The sequence below is a fragment of the Choloepus didactylus genome, chromosome 21 (assembly GCF_015220235.1).
Source record: "Choloepus didactylus isolate mChoDid1 chromosome 21, mChoDid1.pri, whole genome shotgun sequence".
In the NCBI taxonomy this organism is placed as follows: Eukaryota; Metazoa; Chordata; class Mammalia; order Pilosa; family Megalonychidae; genus Choloepus; species Choloepus didactylus.
The window spans coordinates 29,775,456-29,793,695 of record NC_051327.1 but is presented as its reverse complement, the minus strand read 5'-3'; the positions used below and the strand labels follow the sequence as shown (position 1 = coordinate 29,793,695).

Sequence of the window (18,240 nt, the reverse complement as noted above, 5' to 3'; positions counted from 1 at the left end):
TTCATATTACCTATCATATCCCTGAGGTCCATTTCGAGTTTTTCAATTTTTTTCCCCATTCTTTCTTTTATGCTTTCATTTTCCATTCTGTCATCTTCCAGGTCACTGATTCGTTGTTCAACTTCCTCTAGTCTTGTACTATGAGTGTCCAGAATCTTTTTAATTTGGTCAACAGTTTCTTTAATTTCCATAAGATCATCCATTTTTTTATTTAGTCTTGCAATGTCTTCTTTATGCTCTTCTAGGGTCTTCTTGATTTCCTTTGTATCCCGTACTATAATCTCATTGTTCATCTTTAGTTCTTTGAGTAGCTGCTTTAGGTGCTGTGTGTCTCTTCTGATCTTTTGATTTGGGTGCTTGGGCTTGGGTTATCCATATTGTCTGGTTTTTTCATATGCTTTATAATTTTCTGTTGTTTTTGGTCTTGTGGCATTTGCTGAACTTGATAGGGTTCTTTTAGGATGTGTAGACCAATTGAAGTCCTTATCTCTAATTTATCAGATCTACAGCTTCGTGGAGTACACTTTCTCTAACTAACCAGCAGGTGGAGTCCATGAGCCACCTGTTCTCCACAAGCCAGTTCTCCCCTGCTTAGCCTTTTTGGTGAGTGGGGGAGTGAGTCTTGTGGGGCCCAATTGGTGTACCAAGCTTGCGTGTGTAGTTGGTGTTGCCTGCCCTGTATGTGGGGCATGTTTCTGGGCAGTCAGGGAGGGGGGGTGGCTCTAACAATCAAATCTCCCTGGTGATCCTAGAGTTTTAAAGCTGCTGCAACAGTCTAATCCTTCAGTTCAGTCCTGCCACAGTTTGTCTCTGCCACTGACCCACAAGTCCTTGGTATTGGCATATGGCTCCTGAGACTTGCAAGTGGGCCCCTCTTCCAGGCTGTGCACCCCCTGGTCCTCTGTTGAGGGATGACTGTGCTATGTCACAGGTGAGTGCCGTCCCCCCAGGGCAGTTCTGGGCTGCTGGGCTGTGTAGGGAGTTTTCCAGTCTGCCGAAATGATGGCTGAATGAGGCTTTGTTAATTCACACTGCTCCACCTTCCCAACTCTGGGACAATCAGCTGAGGTTGCAGGGAAGGCTAATGTCCACGCCCAGTTTTGTGGTGTGTGCCTGTTATTTGAAGCGCTTCTGTCACACTGGGTTGTCTGTGGCAGCTCTGGTCTATGGGGCTGGCGATGGGCAGGAGTGTTTCCTGTCCACCAGGATGATGGCTGTGAGCGGACATCCCCCTTTTCTTGGGAAGTTGTGGTGTTTAGTGAATTTTCTCAGCCACTGGATTATCGCCTTTTGTCTCAGAGCTCTCTTAGTTCTGCTCTTGTCTTGACCTGCCCAAATTGCAAGTCTTTGAAACTTTCTGTATTGGGCTTCTTAGAGTAATTGTTTTAGAAAAAGAAAAAAGGATTAAAAAAAAAGGGCCCTCCTCAGAGATCTAATGGGTTATTGAAATGCTAAGAGACAAAGCAATTAGGGCCATTAAGGAAAGGTCCACAGGGCAGAGAGATCAGCTTTTCTTTGGGATTTGCATATGAGCCTCAGGGCCTGAGCTCTGCCCTTCCCCTTTCTATGTTCACCAGAACTCCAAAAATCCTCCGCTTTTATTTTGGAGTTTTTCATGTTGTTTTTTCTATGCCTGTCTACTCTCTGCTGGGCTGGCTGCTCTCAGATTCCCTGGTGTCTGGTCTCAGTCTACCTATGGTTGGAGTTTGGATCCATAGAATGAGTTTCTGATAAGGGCTGCCACTGCAGTTCTCCCTTCTCCTTCCCGGAGCTGACAGCCCCTCCTCCCACGGGACTGAGCCTGGCAGGGAGGGGTGCGGTTCCCCTGGCCACAAAAACTTACAGATTTCGCTGATCTCAGCAGTTCCACGTTTTCATGAGTGTTGTATGAAGTATGCCCAAAGTCAGACAGCTCTGTAGTGTCCAGTCCACGCTGCTCCTGGCTTTCTACCCACTTTCCTGGAGGAGTAACTAAAACATACACCTCACCAGTCTACCATCTTGCCCCGCCCTTCCCTGCATTTTTGAAAAATTTTCTATAATAAGGATGTATTATATTGTACAATCAAAAATTTTTAAAGAATGAATGAAAGGTGTAGGCATCACCTGTAGACACTTCTTTCCAGGAAAGGGTCTGGAGTCTGGTTTTTTTTTTCACTTACCGGAAGCAGATACAGCAAGAAAGTCTTTTAAAGAAACACTTGACATGGAGGACAAGAACCCATTTCCCAAGGCACACCACTTAGACAGGTCATGGAGAATGAGCAGGTATACATCTGGCAGCCCAAACAACAGAAAGCATAGGGAGTGATTTCTACCATTAAACAATTAGAATTTAAGCAAAGAAAAAACAAAGACTAAAAGGACAAAAGCACTGCATGCACTATCCATGAGTCTATCACACTCATGACGCTCTAGGCCAGGCTGTCTCCTTTGGACTAAGTTCAGTGTTCTTTATCAACAAGTGGGAGATATGGAACTGCACAGTGATAAAGGCCAGTAGGACTGGGTGGAAATAACAGAATGGAGGAAATATGAACCCATGCTTGCCCCAGCTGGTTATCTGTAGAAATCTGTATCTCTGGTTATCTGTAGAAATTGTCATGGATGCGGACAAAACTGCTTGACCCTGGATATGAGCTCCAACATAATAACAGTTGGGGAAAATTGAATCCAAGGCATACATCATGCTAAAAATACCCCCAGAAAGTAAGATTGGATGGGAGAAACTAAGAATTATGAGTATTCTTAGGGTTCTCTTTGAATGGCCAAAAGTCTGATCTCAGCGTGAGAACTTGTGCTGGTTCACAGAGAATTTCCGGTGACTGTTTCTCGCCTCCACTCACGTTACCCACATTAGACCTCAGAGTTCCTCTGAGGGTTTCTTGTTTCACTCTTCATGATGAGCAATCAGAAAGGATATTCAAAGCAGCAAGACTGCCAACTCAGAAAGTACTTTAGAACCCTCACACTCACCGGCTCAAACCTGGGCAATGTAAAGGAGGACAAATACTGATGCCTGGGTTCCACCCCAGAGATTCGGATTTAATTGTTTGACGTTTAGCCCAGCATCAATATATTTTCAGAGTTCTCCAGGTGCTACTGTTTTAGTTTGCTGATGGTGCCGAAATGCAATATAACAGAAATGGGTTGGCTTTTACACTGGGGATTTATTAACTTACAATTTACAGTTCTTGGGCTTTGAAAATGTCCCAACTCAAGGCATAAACAGCACGATTTCAGGACTCTGAAGACAGGCTGCCGGCATCAGACTCCTCTGCCACATGGGAAGGCACACGGCTGGCATCTGCTGGTCCTTCTCTCCTGGGTTTTGTTGCTTCAGCTTCTGGCTTTAGTGGCTTCCTTGCTATTTTCTGGGGGTGGGCCCTTGTCTCAGCATCTCTGGGGCTTTTTCCATGAGTTTCTCTTAATTTCATCTCTTAGTTTCTGCACATGTTTTATCCTCTAAAAAAGGACTCTGGTAAGAGGATTAAGATGCACCCTAGGGCAGGCCTCAACTGAAATAACAATGAAAAGTTCCCACCAACAATAAGTCTGCACCCACAGGAATGGGTGCATACAGCCTCCAAACTACCACACTAACATACAACCAGGACTGAAAACCACCACTGTAGATTCTGAGAGGATTTCCAAAAGGAAGTGCAAACATATTTGTGTTAGAAAGGAAAAACTCAAACTTAATGGAAAATAATTTGAATGACAGTAATTAGAAACAAATATTCTCTACTTAAGAGAGCAGGGTTGTAGTTAAATCAGAGTTCATTGATAAGGATCTGTTGAGAATATTTGTTCTGTGGCTCATGGACACGTTGATAAACAGATTGCTACATTATAATGTCGGTAAACATTTATATAACTGGGAATGACAGGTCCACGACACTTTCATCAGTAAGAACATGTCTTCCTGCCCGTCACTTTTCTTAGAGCCCCTTTCAGGGCCCTGTTCCTCAGGCTGTAGATGAAAGGGTTCAGCATGGGCGTCACCACTGTGTACAACACGGTAGCCACCGTGTCCTTCTCAGCCGAGTGGGAGGATGAAGGGCTGAAATACACAGCGAAGATGGTGCCATAGAAGAGGGACACCACAGCGAGGTGGGAGCCACAGGTGGAGAAGGCTTTCCATTTTCCGTCTGTGGATGGGACTCTCAGAACGGCATCAGTGATATGGATATATGAAGTCAGGATGCAAACAGATGGGGTGACCATCATCAGGGCGCCCTCAGTGAGAATCATCATCTCATTGAGGTGTGTGTCGGAGCAGGAGAGTTTCAGTAGCGGGGTAATATCACAGAAAAAGTGGGGGATGACATTGTCTGCACAGAACACAAGTTGTGCCATCAACAGGGTATGCAATAGGACATTCAGGTTGGCTGTGACCCACGATCCAATGACCAGCAGGACACAGAGCTGATGGGTCATCTCTGTTGAGTAGTGTAAGGGGTGGCACAGAGCCACAAAGCGGTCATAGGCCATCACAGCCAGAAAGAAATTGTCCATGTCGGTAAACTCAAAGAGAAAATACATCTGCGTGAGACACCCAGGGAAGGAGATGGTCTGAATCCCGAGTATGTGGTTGGCCAACATCTTGGGGACGGTGGTGGAGGAGAAGCAGATGTCCGTGAAGGACAGGGTGCTGAGGAAGAAGTACATTGGGGTGTGCAGGCAGGAGTCTGCGCTGATGGCCAGGACGATGAGCAGGTTCCCCAGGACAGTGGCCACATACATGATCAGGAAGAGCAGAAAGAGGAGCTGCTGCTGCTGGGGCTGCCTGGAGAGACCCAGGAGGAGGAACTCAGAGACGCGAGACTGGTTGGCCCCGTTCATGGGTGTGGGGGCTCGGGCCAAATGCAGACCAAACATGATAGATCCAAAACTATGGAAAATGTTGACCAAGGTGGTGCAATTAAGTTTACAAGGGGAGAGACTGAGTGACTTAGGTAATGTAGTAGAATTTAGCTCGCTGCATGTTTTATTCAGCAATCAGACCTCTTTAAAGTCTCCATTCCTTCATGAGCAAAGTAAGTTCAAATGCTCTTGTTTATACAGCACCCCTGGAAGGACACTCAGGAGAGTGATGACAGTGGTTCTGTCTGTAGATCCTTTTATGTTGATTGAACTTTCTACCATCACCACATATCTTAAAAAGTAAATGTTATAAAACACTACAAATATAAGGATGTTCACAAAGACCTTTATATTTGTAACGAGTACTGAAGAATGTATATGCTACATGGTTACCGCAGAGACGGACATGTAGTGAGGATTTAATGGAGGATACCCTTGTCATCAATATCCTAAGTGGTACTGCTTTAAAGAAAGTTCTTAACTTCTCTGAGTTTCAGTTTTACGTTTTCTGGTCTGGGTGTGTCACACGTTCTTAAGAGGTGTGCTCTGAGAATTGTGTCATCAATCAATCAGTAACTGCTCCCGGGGCGACGACAACGGCTGCCACTGCTGCTGCTCTCTGGGCCCCGTCTACAGGGCACTGCAGGAGGAGGTCTGGGTGGACTTCTCGGCCGTCCCCTGAGCTCCCTTGGTAAGACTCATAAAATTAAAGTGGAATGACCCAGTATGATCAGTCCAAGTCAACAGTAGTCCTGAAAACTCTAAAGAATACCCAGGTCCCCATCTGAGACTCTATAAAAGTTTCACTCACTAAGCTTATTCTTCGGAAATTTAAATCTTTCAGAGTGCTCCTATGCCAACTAAGTCCCAAAACCCAGAGGCAATAACCTCTTCAAGAACATCAACCAGATGTGTCCCCTTTTCCCGTAATGTCAACACCACTTTTCAACATGGACAAGTTAGGGTGGTCACTGCCTAGACATCGCTGAAGATCGGGAAAGTAATTAAACTAGAGGAAGGGGTAGCAACAGACAAGATGGAATTTAACAAAGGATTATGAATACTGAATTTCTATAAAATTTTCTTTTTCTTAATTGCTGGGGTATTGGAATAGCTAGCAGGAAAGAACTGAAATGGTGGAATCAAACCCATAGCATTCTTTGAAATTTGCTCTATAGCTACTTGTTATAGTTTGAAAATTGTCATCTTTTTGTATATTTGTTATATCTCATAGTAAGGAAATAACTGAAACAATGGTACTATAACTCATAAATTTTTGGAAATTTCCTATATAACTGTTTGTTAAATGACACTTTGAAATTTATTACCTTTTTGCATATATGTTATATTTCACCATGGGGAAATAACTGAAACTGTGGAACTGTAACTCGTAACATTCTTTGAAATTTGCTGTCAACTACTTATTAAATTGCACTTGGAAAGTTATCCCTTTTATGTATATATGTTATACTCCACAATAAAAAAATATTATTAAATAAAAAATAATTTAAAAATAAATAAATAAACCAAAAAAGCTGAAAGATTAAAAAAAAAAAAAAAAAAAAAAAAAAAAGGAATGACCCTGAGGTAAGGGCAGAAACTCAGCCAACGGGTGTCCCCCGGAGCTGAGGGACTCATAAACAAACAGGCCAGACATGCACCGGTCAGCCCTGGGTGACCTCAAGGAACAGATGATGGTTTCAGAACTGTTTCTGTCGCTCCACTGAAAAGAAAGATTAATGCGGAGCCCACCCTAACAAGCAGCCTCTGATGATAACAAGCAGCCCCCTGTCTGACTCCTACCTGGGACGAACTGCCATCGTCGCTGGCATCAGGGGTCTCGGAGCCCCTTCCCTTTTTCAGACCTGGCCTGAGGCTGCTGGTCTAAAGCAGAGGGAGCGTCATTGGGGTTTCGGGCTGAGTCTGCAGGAACGAGGAGCCGGCGCCGCTGAGTCAGCCCCCTGTGCAGGGAGGGTGTTGGGGGGAACCACAGGGTGAGCCCTTTGCAGGAGCTCCGTGGCCACCAGGGCCCGGCTCCCCAGAGCCTCGTTAGAAACCAGCAGAGCTATCGTCCTTTCTCCTCGGGCTCCTGGAGCCGGCGCGGGTAATAAGGACCTGCCAACCAAGTTATGTAATTCCCGTTTCAGGACTTGGCAGCATTGGAAAGATGCCATCTTGGGAGTAATCACTGGCAAGAACCCTGTGCTAGAGAAAACTCACTATCCTGTTTAATCCCTCACCCAACCTGGGAAATACACGGGAAGCTGTGCAGGGATTAAGGAAAAAACTCTGGGTTCACACGGACCTGCACTCAATCCCCACATCCACCTTTACCAGCTGGGTGGCCTTGGGAACGCTACCAAACCTCACTGAATCACAAAGTTTCACCATCTCTAGAGTGGGGAAATAATATCCACTTTGTGGAGCTGTGAAGGCTAAATGAGGTAATTTTTGTTAAAAACCTCACGACCCCTCACTTCGTGAATGCACTGGGCTAGGACCTTGTCCACCAGGTAGCAGATAAAGGTGTTAAATTGTATGTACATCCTTCATTCTGCTCAATCACCTGAGCTTTGGGGAAATATCATTTTGAAGTAGCATCACATGTTTATCTTCATATGTCAAATAGTCATGTTTAAAGAGGCCAAGTGACAGATCTCTTCCTTTTTTTGATTCAGGGGTAAAAGACGTAGAAGTAGGAACCCTTGCTGATTAGAAGAACGTGGATACTCAAACGAATAACAGAGAATTCTTGAGTCCAATAGGTATCATGTTTCAAGAATTTTCCTCTACAATTGTTTGGAAAATAAGATCCAGCTTTAAGGTGCCCATTGAGCATTTGATCTTACGCATTGTAAAACTAATTTTCCTGGGTTGATAACAATAAAGAGTTGCTCATTAAAACCACACACCTGAGTCAGAAGTGGCAGCTGCATCCCTAAAAATTGCCCTATGCATACCAGAGTGTTCCTCTAACTAATTCTCTGCTTTGATTTTTTTTTTTAGTAAACAGTGTGTTCTTTATTCATATTTTAGAACCTTAATCAATAGCAATCACCTGTTCCTGGTAATTCAAGATAAGGACCTCAGGATTATAATGAACCTTCATGTATTTATCTGTCATACGCTAGGAGACATCAAGTTCTTTCCCTTCTACCCCCACAAATCAGAAAGAAAGAAAAAAAAGCTAATGATGCAATATCTGGGGTGGGGAGAGAAAAAAGAATAATCACTTAATTAAATACATTTGTTTGCAAGTGATAGAAAACCGACACATGAGCTTAAGGAGAAACGGAATCTGTTGGTTTATGTGGTTGGAAAGTCCGCAGTGTCTCCTTACAAAGGCCTTGTGTTTCAGGCAGGGCTAGATTCAGGGACCCGAATAACGACAGCAGGACCCTGTAATTCTCTCTCTCAACTCTGTTTGCTTCTGTTTGACTTTATACTGCAGACTATTTCTCTCTGCATGTGGCAGGCAAGATGGCTGCCAATTAAATGCTTGAAGCAGCAGGAAAGCAATTCAACAGTGGTTTAAACAAAAATGGCTTGTTTCCTTACATAATTAGTTTAGGGGTGGGAAGTTGCTGGCATCTGTCCAAAGGCTCAGTGACGTCAGAATTAATGTTTCTGTGGTTTTCTTGGCCAAGCATTTATGGTCCATATCTTCTTTGGTTAAGTGTCTATTCAAACCTTTTGCCCATTTTAAATTACCTTGTTTGTTTTCTTACTGTTGAGTTTTGAGAATTCTGTAGACTTTTTTGGATACAGCTTTTATCAGATAACATGCTTTACAAATATTTTCTCGGTCTGTGTCTTGTCTTTTCATTCTTTTAGCAATGTATTTCAAAAAACAGAAGTTTTAAATTTTGATGAAGTCCAGTGTTTCATGATTTTATTTTGTGTATCAGGCTTCTGGTGTTGTGCTAAGAAATCTTTGCCTAATCCAAGAACGTGAAGATCTCCTATTGTTTTCTTCTTTCTACTATTTTTATAGTTTTAGGTTTTACATTTAAGTCTGTTATTCATTTTGAGTTAATTTTATATATGGTGTGAGATACGAATTGAAGTATTTTGGGTTAGGCTTTTTTTGTTTGTTTGTTTGTTTTTGTTTTTCATATGACTATTCGGTTGTTCTGGAACCATCTGGCATTAAGACTATCTTTTCTCCACTGAACTGAACAAAAATCAGTTGTTCGTATATATGTGGGTCTATTTCTGGACTGTATCCTATTCCACTGATTTATTTGTCACTGCATAATTTCAAATTGCCTCTTCATATAACCATGTTGTAAGAGTCATTTTCCATAGAGGGAATAAAAGTAACTCAGTCTTTCCTTTAAAATGGTTAATTAACATTTAAAATGATCATATAATATTTAGGGAAAGCAGCCATCAAGTTCCTTTCATATACAAGATTAAGTAGGATTTCAGGGCATTTTGAAGTTTCCTTGTGCAGTGACTAATCCTAAACGTCCTTGAATTGACATCAGGGGTATCTCTGGAAGCCCCTCCTACCCCTGGACTGCTAGCGAGGACTTACTATACAACAGCTGTGACTGATCACCTAAATATATTCTGTTACTTCAAGTTTAATGGATCTCCGGCCCAACCTCCGTTTAGCTGTATCCTAAAGATGACCACGGACACTCCATTGTCATTCAACAGAAGAGGAAATCTGACAGAGAAGACAGAGCAGAACAGAACAGCGGTGTCACCAATTGCGCTTTAAATACTTTTACACATTTTGGAAATCAGTATCGTGTGAAAACTGTAACACGACCTCTCGCGGAGCCCTAAAGCAGAAGCTTTCTTGCTTCCTAGGAAGTCCACGTCTGCTTCTAGGTGAGAAACGGTGAAAATTTGTAACAGCAAGAAGCAGAGGTGTTGGGGTGGGTGAGGATGCGCATGTCAGATTTTAAATGTTCATGGCCTTTAGGAAATACCCTGAAAGGTGAACGTGTCGCGCCTCAAAAGTGTCAAGGTCATCAAAAACAAGGAAAGTCCGAGAAACTCTCCCCAGCAAGAGGAGCCTAAGGAGACAGGACAAAATAATTGTAATGGGGTGTCCTGGAAGGGGTCCTGGGGCATAAAAGGGACATTAAACAAAGCCAAGTAAATCTGAAGAAAGTGTGGACTTTAATTAATATCAGTATATCAATATTGTTCATTAAAATAAAACCTACAAAAATCGAGCAATATATAGGTTTTTTTTTTAATAGTAAAAAAATTAAAATCTCTCTTCACCTCTACCACTTCCAGTCCCCATCTTCTCCCCAGAAATAATCGCCTTCAAAGATTTGGAACTTTATGGGGGGGGGGGGTGTCAGGTATACACAGGTGATTGCATTTGAGAACTAAGAAAACAGTAATGCTTTGATAGCTATCCTTTCATGACTCCGTGGAAAGATGAGAAAGGAAGTTTCACTCGGTTTCTGTTACAGTTTGTGATTTAATGAAACAAGAGAGTTTCTCAAATGTTTCACTTTCTCTTGAGCTAATGAAAGTTTAGACCAGGAAAAAGGGGGAAATGGGCCTGAATTGCAATCTGAGAGTCTGATTTGGGACTGAGGTGTCATCACCGATTGCCAGCGCTCCTTCCCTTGCCGGCGTTCATGCTTTTTTAAAATGAAATGTCTTTGATGCGGACCCACAGGCCCCAAGGCAGCGAGTCACAAGTGACGCTGTTGGGAAAGAAGTGGTCCTGTGGGGTCAGATTTCCAGGTGGGAGTCACCTGCAGACACAGGAACCAGATTAATTGCTCACGTTTATCGGTGACTTATTCTGCTATTCTAAGCATTTTACATTATTGTCCTGTTTAAACCGCATAAGAATCCTGTGTTGCCTCACAGCAGGGTTGTTATTTACATTTTACAGATGAAGAAATGGAAGAGGCAGGCTGTGTAACTCCAGACCCCAGCACACAGCGCTGCTGCTCTAGAAAAACGTGGGTGCAAGGCGCTCGTGCAGAAGGCCGTGCTTTATTTAAAAGGCGCATTCTTCTTTTAACCCTTCATTTTTATATTACAGAAAATTTTAAACGTACACAGAAGTAGGTTTGTCCCGGAAGACTTCCCACATTCTGGATTTTGCTTATCACATTTTTGCACAATGGTTTAACATTTTCTTCTGTCCCTGATATTTCCTGTAAACTGGTAATTGGATCTAGAGCTCTGCTGTCCAAGACGGTGGCTGCACATCAACTGCTGAGCGCTTGAAGCGCGGCGAGTCGGAAGAGGGACTGGCGGTAAGCATAAAACAGGCCGGATTTTGAAACCTTAATATGACAGAAAGAAAAAAAAAAAAAAAAAAGAATGTGAAACATCTCATCAATAATTTATAGGATTACAAGTGAAATTACAATATATTGGTTTAAATGAGACATTTCACTTTTTAGACTTATTTTTAACATGGCTTCCAGAAAATTTCAAATTACACATTGCCCCATAGATATACCCCTCAGGAGGTACATGAAGTCCAGTTGTCCCCTTTTCCAATTGACCCAGAGATTTAGTTATGGGTCTCAAGAGGTCATTAACTTCCTAGCGACATTTATTTACTAGGCTTATGGGAAGCTGGAGGGAAAGGTAATGCAAACTGCCCAACGTGGGACTCGAACCCACGACCCTGAGATTAAGAGTCTCATGCTGTACCGACTGAGCTAGCCGGGCTGCTGCTAGAAAGTACTATAGCCTTCCTAGCTTGAAGAAATGCGCGTTCCCACTCCCCAGCCCCACCTCCCACCCCCTTGGCAGGAGCCGAAGGAGGAAGCCAAGAGGATCGGATCCCGCGCGGCCAGGAGAAGCTAACAGCCGTCCCGGGGTTGGACCCAGCAGGTGGGGCAGTGGCTCCGCGGGCCTGGGAGCCCGAGGCAGGGAAAACCCACCCGCAAGGCCGCGCGCCCCTGCCTGGGAGGGGCGTCCTCCCAGAAGTTATGGGTCTGAAGCGGCGCAACGACGTGCCCGAGGCCACATCGCCTAACACAGTCATGCATTCACTCAGTGTTTATTGAGCGCCTGCTGTATGCCACGCACTGGAGACAGAGCAGTAAACAAAACGGATTTATTTTTAAAAGAAGAAAGGGGGTGGGCTCCAGTTTCCTTCCTCAGCTGCTCCTCTCCCCGGGTTTGGCCCAGCGCTTCATTCCATCTGAGCACGAACCCGCGTAGCGTGTTTTTAGGGAAGATTCTCCTTTCCCTTTTCGGATACTCCCCCTCCCGTTTTTATTATTTTATTTTATTTTATTAAAACAAAACAAAACAAAACCCGGAGGTGGCTCACCTGAGATTTGGTCCCTATGCCGCGCGCTCCGAGAAGCGCACGCCCGGACCCTCCCGACCTTCCGTGTCCCCGAGGACACACGGCCTTCCGGCCAGCGCGGTGCTCACCAAGCCGCAAGCCAGCGTCGGCCGGACCCCAAAACCCGGACTGACCCCAGGACCCCGTAGACGAGACCCCCTCCCGCCCTGGAAACCGCTGGCTCAGCTTCATTGCAATAGAAATCCCAGCAGAAGCTCGTCCACAACCCTAACCCGACCTCAGGTCAGCCTTGCCCAGCTGTCCTGCAAGTGCCGATGTAGTTCTTACATAGTTACAGAGCAAAGGCACAACTTCTGTTTTCTACGTTTTCTTTTACATTTTTACCTGCGGACGTTTCCATTTTGCTGAAGTCCTTTTCTCCCTCCCTTCTCCTTGTTCCCGGGGATAGTATCCTTTCCCACCTGTTTCCTTTCCTGGGTCATCTCACACAAACCTTTCCAGTCTTGAGAGAGGCCCCTTATTTTATAAAAATCGGATCATCCATTGATATGTCTGCTCGTGTCATGTCTCTCTTGTGCTGGGATCTTCCAAGACAACCAGTAACGATCGAACGTTCTATTCCGAGGTTGAAAAATATTTAATGAAACCATATGTGTTCACCTCTTCCGTTATTGATGGTCACCCCTGTAAGGTATTTTGTTTTTAACCATATCAGACTTTGCTGCAATGAAACATCCGTGCACACACTAGATACTTCTGTTTCTTCCAGCTGAACTCACGCGAGTGGAACTGGTGAGTCAAAAAGATGTTTATTTGCCACATCAATTACCAAATTGCTTCTTAAAAAGATGACACCACACCCAACAAGGTGTATGAGATGTATATTGCTCTTTCCTTTTGTCTCGCTTTCTTTCTTTCGTCTGTGTAGTATTTGGGAGAAGGAAACACTATTACTTTGGTTTGCACTCCCTTTATTTGATTAGCACGTCTCTGACTTCATTGTCGGGAATTTGACGTTCCAACTGGAAAGCCTTTTCTCGTCCATGTGTAAGATCCCCTCATAGATCTTAATCCTTTTATTTACTAACTACCGTGTTGCTTTTCCTTCTCGACATTCCTCAATAGCTGTGTGCCCCAAAACGGACGCTTCAGATACCCAACTACCCCAGGTGGGACTCGAACCCACAATCCCTGGCTTAGGAGGCCAGTGCCTTATCCATTAGGCCACTGGGGCGGCCGCTAGGTTTTGCCAGGAAAACAGTAAAAGAAGGCAGAATTCATCACCGGTGGCCAGAAATGGACTTGCAGAATTCCTACAACGTATTAGTCCCTATTCAAGTCTCCGGGAGTGCCGCAGTGAACCCCCGCCCTCTCGCGGAGCCGAGGGCAGCCTCAGGACCCCCTCTCCCTCCGCGTGTTTCCGCTCGCTCAGTCGGCGCCATGATTCGGGTCTTGGCCACTGTCCAGGGGATGGAGGTGGCGGAGAAGAATCTACCCCGGACCTCGCTTCCCAGGCGAGGGGTGTGCAGGGCCTCAGACAAAAGCCCTCCGCTTGGGGCTGCCCAAAGCCAAGGCCACGGGAATTGGGGAGTTTTCCTGGCAGCCCACCCCTGTTTATTGATAGAAAAAAGCAGCTGTGGCTTGTAATTTATCCAATGGTAAAAAGTCAGCAGAATTCCAAGACACTCAAAATTCTCTCTCCCTCGCCCCACCCCATGGGGCTTCTGGGATCTCCGAGGTCCCCCTCCCCCCAATTTATCATTTATCTTTCAGACAACAAGTTTAACACACATTCCATATTCAAATGTCCCCAATAACAGCTTTTATAAATTTTATAATTTTTTTAAATGCCCAGGATCCAATCAGGCACCACCCATTGCATGTCGCAGTCGCGGCCTTTAATCTAGAAACAACCACTTCCTTCAAGGCTGTCAATTGATAGTTATAACGAGACCAGTGCCGCTGTCTTGTAGAATGTCCCACAGCCTGGAGTTTTCTGATTGTTTCCTCATGATTAGCCTCAGGTTAAATGTTTTTGCCAAGAACATTGCCTTGGTGACACTGTGTCCTCCCCTTTGCGCCCCGACAAGGAGGCACACGGCTGTCTGTCCAGTTGTCGGGGAGTCTTGACGACCTCTGACCCTGCTGTGACGGGCGTCCTTGAATCCACTGCGTGAACTTTTCAGACGGTGAGGTGGAGGTGGGCGTTGGAGAAGTGATTTTGTTCCTCATAAACTCGAGAGAGAGGGACGCCGCTTTTGGGGGGCTGCGGTGGGCCCTGGAAGAAGTAGGAGACCCGGCCTGAGCGGGCCCGGGGTTGTCTGGGGAGCCGGGAACCGTCGCCCTTTACGGAGGCAGCTCTCCGGGATTGGAAATCAGATTCCGCGCCCCTGGGTGACACTTAGAGCATCTCCTACCCGACGGCGGACCGGGCTCGCCCCTGCGCCTCTGCAGCCTCCCTCCCGGGAACTCCCTGGAAGCGCAGGGACCTTCAGTTGCTGTAACCTTGAACGCGGCCTGCCCCGCGCGCATCTCATTTTGAGAAAAGAGCACAACCCCTGACTCTTTCCCAAAAACTTGCACACTTGGCCGCCTTTGCCCCTCAGCCATATGCTTGCCAGAGGTGCAGAGAGACTCGAGGGAGCGTCTCGCCGTCTCGCTGCCCCACGCGAGGAAGCTGACGCTCTCTGTAAGGTCCCCTGTCAAAAGCTTTCCGGGGAGTCTTTCTTTGGAATCCCAGTCGGTCCCATGGTGGGGCGGTTTGGGGTAGTCCCGGGGTGGTCTACTCCTATTTCTTCTTTAGGGGCGAGTCCTGCTGTTGGTTCAGTGGGACCCGACAGCCCCCACTCAAGGGCCAAAGTCGTTTCCCGACGGGTCCTCCCAGCAGCTGAAAACGGGGCCTCTGCGCGGCCCAGGACTCGGCCTCTCGCTCCGGGGAAGCCCTTACCTCCACAGTCACCCACCAAGCCCAGGGCTACCCCCCATCCCACCCCCGACCCTGAGCCTGGCAGCCGTCGGGGTTCTGCTGGGGCGCGTCCGTCTAAGGCCTCGGAGGGTGGAGGGAGAAGAGCAGGGAGAAGAGGCAGGAATCTGCGCCCAGGTTCCGCGGGCGACGAGACGGAGCTCGGTCACCGCCCGCGCTCAGGGACCGCAGTGCGGGAGACCCGGGGCCGCCGCCACCGCCGCCCTCGGTCAGTGCGACAACTTCCCCTCTTGCCCAGCGCCGGTGCACGGCGTCCTCCAGGCCTCTCCCACTCAAAGCCGGATTCCTTCCTCCAGGCCAGCGACATATGCGCTACTCTTCTTCAAATCGGGGGTTTCTCGGGTTCTCCGGTTGTACCGGTTTGTATATATTATGTCCCCCAGAAAAAGCCATGTCCTTTAATGCAATCTTGTGGGGGCAGACATATTAGCGGGGATTAAGTTGGAACGTTTGGATTAGGTTGTTTCCACGGAAATGCGCCCACCCAACTGTGGGTAATGACTCTGATTGGATAATTTCCATGGAGGTGTTAGCCTGCCCATTCAAGGTGGGTCTGAATTAAATTACTGGAGCCCTATATAAGCTCAGAGAGAAGGAGCAAGCTTGCTACAGCCAAGAGGGACACTTTGAAGAATGCACAGGAGCTGAGAGAGGAACTGAAGTTTACAGAGACATTCCTCCAGTGAAGGTACCCGATTGTTGATGCCTTACCTTGGACACTCTATGGCTTTAAGAATGTAACTGTAACCAAATAAATCCCCTTTATAAAAGCCGATCCATTTCTGGTGTTTTGCGTTCCGGTAGCATTAGCAAACTAGAACACTGGTTTTGGCAGGAACGGGGTCCCGCGCCGGGGGTTCCTGTGCGGCCCCGCGGAGTCGCCCTGGCACAGCCCCGACGATCAGAGCCAACTCGGTGCGCTCCCCCACACTCCCGGCTAAATAGCTCCGGGTGTGAATTACTGGGCTCTTGGTGAGTCCCACCCGAGCAGCGCTGGACTTGAACCTTACAGGGTCTGACCGTGGAGAGGCCGACCCCGCAGTCCCTTCCGGTCCTAGAAGCGACTGACCCAGGCACCTGGCCCAGCGCGCTGCCACTGGGTCGCACCGCAAACTCTGGCATTCCCGGACTCCAGCAAAATCTTAAAAGGTTTAGGAACCAGCTTGGGGCTATTAAAGGTATTTATTCCTTCTCGCGGGTTTCTAGATCACGATCTGTGGTCCTGGGCCCTGCATACTTATAGAAACAAAAGGACACGGTTTGCGGATGAAAGAGGGATCGTCTGGGATTTGAACCCGGGACCTTTCGCACCCTAAGCGAGAATCATACCCCTAGACCAACGAGCCACGGAGAGTCCCCCTTCCGGCTCCGCTTTGCGGCCGACGTGGCGTCCCCGGGGCGGGGACCCGAGGAGCCGCGGCGCCGGGAGGAGACTCGTCTGGAAGTGGGGTGCAGCTCTGCGCGCCTCCAATCCCGCGGTGCTCGCCGTCCCCCTCGGTGCTCCGACACCCCGAGCCCCGGGCGGGAAGGGCGGGCGGCCGGGCTGGCAGCTGCCCCTCTCGGCGCCACGCAGGCGGGCGCTCGGGTCCTTCGGGGACCCCAGTTCAGCCAGACAGATGGACCTCCAAGGGCGGGCAGGGCTGCATGGAGGGTCTTTGGGCCGAAAACGCATCCAGTGGGTGTTCAACAGAAGCAGCGTTCCGCCCTTTCGGAGCCAGGACGTGGTCGCTGAGGGTGAGTCTCCAAAAATTCCGGCTGCAAACAAGAGAACCACCTGCCCAACGTGGGGCTCGAACCCACGACTCTCTGAGATTAGGAATCTCAAGCTCTGCCGACTGAGCTAGCTGGGCACCCCCGGCTTTAAAACGCGGTGTCTACAGTCCGCAGGGTGGCCCCAGGGTGGCGGGAAATGGATGAATCGGCCCCGGATACCGGGGACGCGCCGGCGACGTCCTCGTCCCCTCCTAGGTCCCGTCCCCACCCGGGTCACCTCCTGCCCGGTAGGTCCCGGGGAGGACAGAGCCCGGGGACAGCAGGGGCCGCAGTCAAGGGCGCGTCGGGACAGGCCGGGGTTTCGCTCCGGGAAGCCTGCGCCCTGCAGTCGGCGTCCCCTGTCCCAGCGCGACCCAAACAGCTGCCCGCGCTCTGTCTGAGGTCTCGCTCCCTCCCGCTCGCGGGCCGCGCGTTTCATCACTCTGGCCTCTCCGAGGGCTCCGGGACCTGGTCGCAGGAAAGGGGATCTCGCACAAACCGCGCTCCTCTTTCTCACGCCAAAGTGCCAAAGGCTTTTTGTTGTTGTTGTTTTAATTCAGTTTTATCGAGATATATTCACATACCACACAATCATCCATGGTGTACAATCAGCTGTTCACAGTACCATCATATAGTTATGCATTCATCACCCCCAACCTATTTTTTGAACATTTTCCTTATACCAGAAAGAATCAGAATAAGAATAAAAAAATAAAAATAAAAAAGAACATCCAAATCATCCCCCATCTCACCCTATTTTTCATTTAGGTTTTGTCCCCATTTTTCTACTCATCCATCCATACACTGGATAAAGGGAGTGTGATCCACAAGGTTTTCACAATCACACTGTCACCCCTTGTAAGCTACACTGTCATACAATTGTCCTCAAGAGTCAAAGCTACTGGGTTGGAGTTTGGTAGTTTCAGGTATTTACTTCTAGCTATTCCAATATATTAAAACCTAAAAATTGTTACCTATGTAGTGCATAAGAATGTCCACCAGAGTGACCTCTGAACTCCATTTGAAATCTCTCAGCGACCGAAGCTCTATTTCGTTTCATTTCGCATTCCCCTTTTGGTCAAGAAGATGTTCTCAATCCCACGATGCCGGGTCCAGATTCATCCCCAGGAGTCATATCCTGCATTGCCAGGGAGATTTACACCCCTGGGAGTCAGGTCCCATGTAGGGGTGAGGGCAGTGAGTTCACCCGCCAAGGTGGCTTAATTAGAGAGAGAGAGAGGGCAGCATCTGAGCAACAAAGAGGTACTCAGAGGGAGACTCTTAGGCACAATTATATACAAGTTTAGCCTCTCCTTTGCAAGCCCCAAGACACAGGGCTCAGCACATCAAGCTGTCAGTCCCCAATGTTTGTGAGAACATC

The 18,240-nt window shown here is 47.3% G+C and overlaps 1 protein-coding gene and 3 non-coding genes across 4 annotated transcripts; all 4 read right to left on the bottom strand.

Moving 5' to 3' along the window:
• Positions 1-3,906: 3,906 nt before the first annotated feature.
• Positions 3,907-4,845, bottom strand: LOC119518219 (olfactory receptor 1F1-like). Its single transcript, XM_037815312.1, has one exon. It carries the CDS (start codon positions 4,843-4,845, stop codon positions 3,907-3,909), a length of 939 nt encoding a protein of 312 aa, XP_037671240.1.
• A 6,617-nt stretch (positions 4,846-11,462) lies between these two features.
• On the bottom strand, positions 11,463-11,535 carry TRNAK-CUU. The gene has a single exon. It is a non-coding gene; the product is annotated as a tRNA-Lys (tRNA).
• A 1,750-nt stretch (positions 11,536-13,285) lies between these two features.
• TRNAR-CCU lies at positions 13,286-13,358 on the bottom strand. The gene has a single exon. It is a non-coding gene; the product is annotated as a tRNA-Arg (tRNA).
• A 3,524-nt stretch (positions 13,359-16,882) lies between these two features.
• TRNAR-CCU lies at positions 16,883-16,957 on the bottom strand. Its single transcript has one exon. It is a non-coding gene; the product is annotated as a tRNA-Arg (tRNA).
• Between the last annotated feature and the right edge of the window lie 1,283 nt (positions 16,958-18,240).